This window comes from Strix uralensis, chromosome 4 (assembly GCF_047716275.1).
Source record: "Strix uralensis isolate ZFMK-TIS-50842 chromosome 4, bStrUra1, whole genome shotgun sequence".
In the NCBI taxonomy this organism is placed as follows: Eukaryota; Metazoa; Chordata; class Aves; order Strigiformes; family Strigidae; genus Strix; species Strix uralensis.
Window position 1 is genome coordinate 108,510,572 of NC_133975.1, and position 9,363 is coordinate 108,519,934.

The following is a 9,363-nucleotide window of genomic DNA, read 5'->3' on the forward strand; positions in this document are numbered from 1 at the left end:
GAATATATCCTTGTTACCTTGCAGTTTGTCCAAGGAGGTACAGTTTCACCTTCTATTGATTATGGAAAAGGCCATTGCAGCTCTTAGCCATTTGATTACAGCAAATACATCCCCCCCTTGGCACTTTTCTGCAATCCTTCATTTGGTTCCAGGAGCTAAGTGAAGCAGAAGCTATAAATCAGACTGTATCAGTGCCTGTCTTTCACTTCTGCTTCACAGTTGATTAAAAAGACCAAAAACCAATCACAGACATATTTTAATTACCAGTGATGATAAAAACTTTCCTGCAGCTCAGGTGAATAGATTTCTGTTAGGTTTTAGTGTCTGCAGACTGGGCTCACTGTAAAGCCCAGATGTAAGATAAATGGCATAAACAATAACTGGTATACAGGTGTGGTGCCAGCTGCTGTCGGCAATTGTAACTAAGCAAGGGGCCTAGTTACAACATGCACAACTAATCCCTGGCCTCACCACAGAAATTATTTCCTGTGAGGCAGGCAGTGGTTTATCATAGTAAACAGAACTGAAACACATTATAGATGATGGGAGGAAGTGTAACAGAATACTGTAAGCTGAACTAGAGAATTTAGGGAATAAAAAAAAAGCTTTGTCCTGGGAGTATTTGGACAGAATATCCAGTTACCTCCTTTTTACTTGAAATACGTATCATGTACTCTGTGGTGTGTGTGGGGGGGTGCATTATCATCAGCAAGAAAGTGCGAGTAAATGCCGATTAAGGCATGGTTCAACAGAAAGAATGCTCCTGACTAAATCATTGCTATTTTGTCTGGCATCAACGGCTTCCTCGAGATCCCCCATGGAAAAAATTTATCAAAAAAAAAAAAAAAAGGCTGGGCCCAATCTTGTTTAATTATTTACACCAAACCTGTAGCCACTACAAAATACCTGTAATTTCTTTTGTAATTCAGTTTTCTATTGAAACTCCAACACAAATCCAGTGAAACTGAAGCAGTTCATAAGTCTAGATGACTATGTAATAAGCAAAAAAAAATAAAGCAAGACTCAGGCAGACAGGGAGAAGCAAGTTTGCTGAGCAGTCTAGAGAGTGAAGCTTGTAGAAGCAAATGTGTACATAGGGTTATTGCCAGGAATATTTTAAACAGTACAAGAGTGACCAGTGCTGGTTCTTGCACCCCTCAGTCCCATGAGGGGGCTGGGATGAGATCTCAGCAAAGCATTCTGCTGCAGGCTTCGTTATCGTTTACGAGGATTTAGAATCATAGTCAGCCGTTTCCTCTGGAATTTCTGAGAAAATGTTGGAAGCAGCTATGGAGAACGGAGACTTGTCATCAAATGTCACACCAGGCTCCACTACAGCTGGAGTAAGAGATGTCTTGGTGCTGATCAGCCCTCACTGCTTTGTAGGCCAGTCTTCAAAGGATGCCTGGTATAGTACAGCAAGATGGTGCTGGACAAGCTCACTCTTTTAGCAGCTGGCTAAAGGGTCACTCTCTCAGTTGTGCAGCTGTCAGGTCAAACCAGGGAAAGGTTCTGGGAAGAGAAAACACGTGGAAACATTAATGGGCAATAACTGTCTGAAGCAGCTTGCTAATAATTTAACAAATAATTATTTTCTTCAGTGTCTGACTACGAGTCTCTTTCTTGCATCTCTGAGAAACAATCAGACTCAGAGGCTTCGATCTAAAGTGTTCCAGGCATTACTCTGCCATGCAGAGCAAAACTGAGCCTAATGGCTCTAGAACAATCCTACACAAGCAGAAGTTCTTTCCCTCAAGCAGTGTTCCCCTGTCTTAACGTCCTCCATAGTCTAGTTCATAAACTACCGTAAGTTCATTACCCATAAGAACTGTCCTCTCTAGATGTTTCCATAGGAAATTTTTTTTCTGCATCCAACGCCCCAGTCCTGATCAGTGGCTTCGGACAACCATCATAAGTAGCCAAACAGGAACCAGGGACAAAATAACTCAGGGATGATAGTCCAGGTCTAGATGCTAATACATCACCTAAGGCAATCTTCCCTTGGCTGCTATGTGGTCCTAAGGCCGCACATCTTCCAACCCAACAAGACAGCCCATGCTTCAGCTGTGGGATGAGGCAAGTTTCAGACCAAAGAGGAAGCCTGGACAAGCAGTACCTCAGCATTCAACCCTTTACTTACTCCTCTTGAGTCATTGACAAGGAAAAACCTTTACTGACAAAACTCTTACACACAAACCACGGGTAGAAAGTTTTCTGCTCTGCACAGATGGGGCAGCGTTCAGGAAAGCAGAGGTTATTGGGTAATTTCAGTGTCTTCTGGTGAAGTAAGTTCTGCAATGTGCTGCTGTTCAGGGCTATGTAGAAAATGGCCACCAGCCATTCAGCATTGACTCTTATTTTCCATGCAGGACAAACAAAGTCAAATGCCAATTACCAGTGTGCACACAGGTGTGAAGAGAGATTCTCATCTCCCACTCCTGTGAAGAATTGCACTGGCAATCAATCAGAGCTGGTTTATTTGACACCTCTGATCTAGGATCATTTTAGGTGAGGGATGCTGAAATTATTAGTAACAAGTCTAGTAACACTTGTATTTTCTGTAGCTCATTCTCATCGAGTAAACAGGAGTCCTTTACAGGCTGCATATAAGGTCATATAACCATTCATCCATCATGGCCTGATGAGCAGTGTAGCTGCTTTAAGAGCATTCAGCAACGCAAGAATTGGAAGTGCACACAGAAGCATATAATGAAATTGCAATGGGCAGAGGTAGCAGCTGGCAATAGGAACAGCACGCGCATGGAAATGGTTGTTCTTGAGGAAAGAGAAAAGGGTTTTGGGCCATGTTCTTACCCAGAAAGTATATCTTGGCTCCTGCTCACTGATTTAGCCTCAGAGCTACTATTGTTTCATGAAGGGAAATGGTAGCTGTTTAGAAACTGGTGGCAGGTACATGGAAAGCAGTGCTCCTGAAAGAAAGGGTGACCCCCGGGGAGCTAATCAGAGAGACTGGTGAAGGAGGCACATACTGCCTCATTTTGCCCCCCCACTGCTGGTACATGACTACCCCCTTCCATGCACTCCAGCTTTAGCTGTACAGCAGCAGGATTTCTCTAGGAGGGTTTTCTTCCCCACACCGCACTAACTAACAAAATTATCGCCACACCAGACCCAGCCTTGAATCGTAAAGGCAGGGGAACCACTGAGTGCAACTCCTCAGAACTGCTGCCAGGTTTAAGCAAAAAGCAAGTTTTTACCCCAGGAGCTGCAGGTACATGTTGCCTGCGCAGCAGCAGGGTCTCGCAGCGTGGCTGGGACTGTTCCCTTTGCCCCCCCACTCATTGGTAGGCTCCTGGCCAGAGCACCAGTATTGCGGAGAAGGAGCTGCTTCAGCCTGGAAGAGGAGGCAGCCAGTATGAGGGAGAGCGAGAGGGAGAGGGAGAAGGAGAGGGAGAGGGAGAGGGAGGGGGAGAGGGAGAGGGAGAGGGAGAGGGAGAGGGAGAGGGAGAGGGAGAGGGGATGCTCTCGGAGGGCCCAGGCTTGCTATGGCAGAGCAGGTGCCCGGAGCTGGCGGTGGTTGCACAGCATGGGTGGGATTGTGACATTTTAAGGCCCTGCATGAGGAAAACTCAGAGGAAGCCACAGGGAATATCCCACTGCACCAGCCATGGCTGAGTCAACAGCTGCTGGGATTCATCCCACTAATGTTTCTTATAATGACTTCTTTCCAACAGCAATCGTAACCAGTGAGGAGGGTTCTTCCTACTTGATGGACCCTCATTGCCTTGTGTTAAAATTAATCCATGGGTCTTAACACTGCCAGTGGAGAGATGGCCATAGTAAGATTGTTAATTGTGCCATGTAGTGGCCTGTTTTAAAAAAAAAAAAAATTGTAAAAATGTCTAAAAATCATCCCTTGCACTTTCTCCCCCAGTGCACATAGGTCATACCACATCTGCAGCAGCACAGAAATGTGTCAAGTTCCAGGTCCCTCCCCACTGCAGGCAGATTCCCTCAAGCAAGGTCTCTCCTATCTTTTCCTCTCCTCTCCCCTCTCCAGCTGGATCCCCACTACTTGTCTGCCCTTCCTCAGACCTGCAATCAATAGCCAGCATCACTCAGGGTTAGCTGATGGGGGAGGGACTAGGTTTAGCTGGTAAGGAGGAAGCAGTTATCCTTTGCACTACTTGCAAACCTTTTACTAGTAAACAGCCTGGCCCATAGCGCTGAAGAGCAGCATCACGTTTGGCCCCTCACTGGTCACCTCGGCAGAAGGCCAGGAACTGGCCTGACTGCAGGGGCTGGGCACCCCCAGACATCAGGAGCAGGGGGTACAGGTCATACCCCTGCACTTGGAGCCTTCGGGAGAGCTAGGGCAGCAACTTAAAGTGCAACACAATGCACTGGGTTTGCTTTTTCAACCGTGGAGACTGCAGACTGCTTCTTTGCACCTTGTTTCCTGAGCTGTCTCACAACAGGTTATCTTGCAGCGATAATCTGAGGCCCTGGCAGGAGAAGGGTTTCAATGCTGGCATTGTGTTTGATCTGGAGCTCCCTTGACTCCTTTTGATCGTGTTTTCACATTTATAGCCACAAAGTCTACAACTTCCTCTAGACAAACACAAAGCTGAAACTCTGAAGTGTTCCTGTGACTCCAGCAGTCGGGGACTTGGGGAAGTGACCAACTATGACAAGGTTTGCAAAGACATTTCACAATAAAATTGTGAGAGGCAATAAGAGCTGTGCTCCGGCTCGGCCAGAGCACGTGATGCACTGTGCTTGTCCCACGAGGTCCCAAATGATGGCAGCACATCCAGACTCTGAAATAACGTGGTCCATTTTACCTGAGGAGAGGGATGGCAGTGACGAGGCTGGACACAATGCAGGGTTTCTGGATGGCAGGCTGAATGATGGAGCAGACAGCACGTGTGGTGGGAAACAGCAGAGGAACACAACGTCCGCCCAGGCCACCAGCGGAGCATTGTTGTAAAAGCACACAAGCCTCTGCTTCTTCAGGTCTGCTGCGATAAGCAAGAAAGGAACTCAAAGCCCATAGAAGGAACACAGGTGACCTACCAGCACCTCTGGGCACCAGCAGCATGGTTTACCTGTGCTCTGCCCCATGCAGGTGAAACACAAACCACCGCTCCCAGGCTGGGACCTCTGCCTGCCTGCCCAAAGTGGCACAGAGGGACTTGGCTGCTGCCCATCACCGTTCCTACATGGCAAAAGGCAGCAGCAGAGTGACACAGAGCAGACAGCCTCTCCGCCAGAAGTAAACATGCAGAGAGCTCAGCTGCCTCAGCTGCCTGGCCCCAGTTCACACAGGCTGATTTAAAGCCTTTAGCTGAAACAGCCGAGCCTTGGGATCTGGCTAGTTTTCAAGATCTATAAAAAGCCATTTAATAATCCCTGCTTCCTCTCTGCCCTGAGATGATTAGAAAGAGGATTTTATTGTTCCAAACATCTCCCTGGAGGACTGTTCTCCCCACTTGTCTTGTTTTATATAAGAGTTTACGGGGCAGTTGACAGTTTGTATACAAACAGTTGCTGTAATGCTGTGGGCTGATCTCCTCTCCTGGTTGGGCCTTCAGAGCCCAGCAAGAAGCTCGTCTGCTACAACTGACCATGCAGCCATGAAACAAGGAGAGGGATGTCTCTATTTCAGCACTGCTGCTCATCTGGGGATATGTTTTCTCTGTTGGGTGAATATTTAACAACCTGGAGTCTCAGTCACCAACCAGGCTCTTGGCAAATGACAAGGAGAATTTTGAAGAGCCACAAAAATGGGGGGACTAAACTAAAATGGGCCTTAAACTAGCCAACGCTCAAAGAACAGGGTTAATGTCTCCACCACATTCAGATGGGATTGGTAAAAAAAGCAAACAACTGAATTAATGTTTGGCAGAGAGTGGGTTTCCAATCAAATAAAGATCTTTTCTACAACAGCATCCTCTGCTTCCAATAAAAAACCTGGAAATTCCGTATCTTCAATATTTTTTGCAGAAAAACATTATTCAGTGAGTTCTGCCTAACGTGCTATGAAAAAAGTGCAGTTAAAAGTCCACATAAATGCAGTCCCACTTCCAGGCCTAGGCTGGGGAACACTCAGGGCACCTGGTGGAAACATGGATTCTGGGGTGCAGAGTCCAGGTCAGCATCAGGAGTGTGCAGGCCAGCTGCTTCCCAAGGTGGCCCCTGCTGAGAGTCCCAACCTTCAGGCCGTGGCTGTACCCCAAGGAAGGTGACAAACCCTTCTCAGTTCTGCTTTGCCTGGGGAAGCAGAGAAGCTGGCATCAGCCCAGCATGAGCCACATTTCCCCTGACCACGTGTGGTCCCACCCTTCCAAGAAGGGTCCCATGCCACATGTCTGGATAGCACATCCCAACCCCACTCCCTGCATCCAGCCCAACTCACGCCCCTGCTCTCCAGTGGGATTGCCAGAGAGGCAGAGGCTGATGGCTGCAGCCTGGCATGCACAGCATCCATGGGCCTTGGGACTAGACCCCAGGGAGCACGGTGTCCCCATCCCAAAACACACCACCCATGGTGGGGCTAACTGGCCTCTAACTGTGAAGCAGCTCAGCAATTAAGAGCTGATACCTGGCAGACACATGAACCCACAGGGTGTACAAGCTCAGGGACAGGTCAGCATGAGAAGGATAGACTAGGGACATGGGACAACACATGCTAGTGGAGGACAATTGGCTCATTATAAATCATATAGGTTAGAGGCAGAAACAAGTCCCAGGTGTTGGGCACTACAAGGTTTGTGGGATGAAACCCTGAGTTGGTGCTAGAGACAATCTTTATTCCCTGGTTTTCTCAGCAGAAAACTAGTCCAAGTGATTTAGGACTGACTGACAGTGAGTTTATACAAATGCAGATGTTCAGTAACCAGCAAGTGTGGGTATAAACAGTAGGTGAGTTTTTAACCATGCAGAACCAGATAAAAACAATCTGCAAACTGTAGCATTGTGTAGGAATACCTATATAATGCTTAACTTCATACAGAGGGGGTGTGAACCATAGGAGAAACTCCCTACAGAGACCAGTCACCTTCCAGTCACCTGAATGACCAGTGATGTGCCTGTGCCATGTTTTAGCTCAGTAAAGATGCAGTAGTTTGGGAAGAGCACATCAAGCTTTCTCCCTGACATGACTGTGTCACCCAGCCAGCACATTTTACCGACAGTGAGAACCTCACTTCCACCTTACCTGAGGTCGTGGAGAAGTTTGCAGAAGATGGCATAGGCACATCAAAAACCCCTTGCAACTCCTTCTCAGATACATCAAGGCCTCTTCACCTTCTACTGCTTCATCAGCCTGAGAGGACTTGAAAGGCTCTGTAAGGTCCCACATCTTGGCCCAGAAGGACAAGCATCAGCAGCAAGGATTTAGAAGAGGGAGACAGCCTCAACCCATGCAGCATTACAGTCCATCCCAGCACCTGCCAGGGTTCTACCTGAAACGTGAGACCCCAGCCCTTCTTGGGGTTTCTCCTTGCTGACACAGGGCCTAGAAAAGTGGCTGATGCCACATGCAACACAGCCACCGAGAACAGGATGCATCAGTGGACATCTGAACCTGTGCTTTCTCTGATGCTACATTTCTCTGTTACACAAGTCCCAGCTGGACTCTAAAGCCAAGCCACCTGCAAGCTGCTGGCACAGTGCTTGGGACAGACTTCACTGGAGCTGCTCTTGGGCTGGAAGTAATGAGAAAATCAAACCTTCAGCAAGTGGTTCAGTTTTCCAGTTCAAAGCTATTCATTCATCCTCAGCTTTCCTAGGCCAATACTGTGCCTTCTGCCCTCCCTAGCTCTTGGGCCGAGTGAGACACTGCTGAGCTATCTCAGTTACCTGTGTCCTCTGATGGAGCCCAAAGCACACTTCAGTGTATCACAGACCTGCACTGGAGATGGAGAGAGGTGAAAATTGGCCCGTTCCCTAAGGCTCTCTGCAGCTCACCCAACTCAGGCATGGCTCACATGGGATGAGAGGCACCAACTGGGCTGAAACACCCACCACCAAGCTCATCAGGGACAAAAATGATCTCATGCCCCATCACAAGCAGTTGTAGTCCTTTCTTGTGCTGTTCACCACCCACAGGTTACTGGTGCCCATGGCACCATAGTCGGCACAAGGAACAAGGCCCCTAAGTTTCCACCCACTCAGGTTCTGTCCTGGTTCACATCCCCTCGTGGTGTGGCAGGCACCAGCCCTACCTGTGCAGGCAGTGAGCCCAGACCCCTGGGCACTGCTGCTGCCACAGGAAGCACCCTGTTACTGCAGAACTGCACTTTCCCCCAGGGAAGCTGGGAATGTGGGCTTTTCCAGAGCCACTGCAGCCTTCCCTGGAGCACAGAAGAAAGCAGAAATCAATCTGGGGGAGGACCACCCTCACTGCAGCAGTTTCTGTGTTTTTCTGTTTGGTACAGATGTGCCACCCAAGAGCCAGCAGCTAGGTCAGCATGAAAAAACAAAGAGGGCAGGGGTTTAACATGTCTCTATGCCAGCTCCTGCCCACACATGTTCATGGGGAAAAGGTGCTCTCCAGTGGGGGCAGATGGGTTGAATTTCCAATGGAAGTAAAAAAAAAGCAGCATTTTGCTACCATCATGCAAATTCTATCTACATTCTACTTAATCAGCTGAACTATGCCGCCTAAAAGCAGATAGACACCAAAAGCACACAGAGCCTAGGGCATGTATTAAAGCCTGTATCCCACTGAGTTTGTCCCAAAATCATCCTCATCAGCTGGGCAGTGCCTGCCACATTGCTAAAAAGAAAAAAAATCCAACCAAAACCATTAGCTCTACAGTAATTTCAGGTTTACTACATACATAAGCCCCACCTCCCCAGCCATAGGACACATTTCCCTGGAAATCCTCCTCTTCCTGCCCACACAGAGTAGTCATGGGTAGCCTGTGAGCTGTGGCCTCAGAGGAACCCAGGAACAACTGTTGGGACTCCCAAATGCTGCCTTATAGAAAAATATTCCCTGATGCACCACGCAGTCAATCAGACACTGACACCAGCCATGGTATTCTGGTACTCACAAAGCTGGTATCTAGCTTCTAGTATTGGGGTGTGAGGAACAACTAAATCGCTAACCCCATCCCATGTGGCACATCAGCATTTTCTGTTACAAGTGGTCCTGCTTTGCTTGGGACCTTGGCAGTGCCGATACACACAGGTCAGAAGCGCTGCATCCTGCAAACTGCACCCTGAAGTCAGGGGATCCGTGGGCACAGCCAGCTCACAGCTCCCCTGCGGCTGGATTTACACCTCCGTACACACCTATATCAGTGGTCAAGAGAGGCTTCCAGGATGAATGCTTGGAGAATACAGGCATGAAGATTTATTTTATGGCTTCATCAGATTCCTCCAAGGGTATGT

The 9,363-nt window shown here is 48.2% G+C and overlaps 1 protein-coding gene across 1 annotated transcript; it reads right to left on the bottom strand.

Annotated features, from left to right (window-relative positions):
* Positions 1-1,176: 1,176 nt before the first annotated feature.
* On the bottom strand, positions 1,177-8,882 carry NOXRED1 (NADP dependent oxidoreductase domain containing 1). The gene is given in 14 exon segments (XM_074864969.1): positions 1,177-1,448; positions 1,450-1,512; positions 2,141-2,353; positions 3,219-3,355; positions 3,912-4,056; positions 4,219-4,320; positions 4,806-4,887; positions 4,890-4,982; positions 6,534-6,565; positions 7,181-7,222; positions 7,224-7,377; positions 7,428-7,480; positions 7,825-7,876; positions 8,819-8,882. Coding segments are annotated over 14 exon segments (1,458 nt in total). The 3' UTR covers positions 1,177-1,222.
* Between the last annotated feature and the right edge of the window lie 481 nt (positions 8,883-9,363).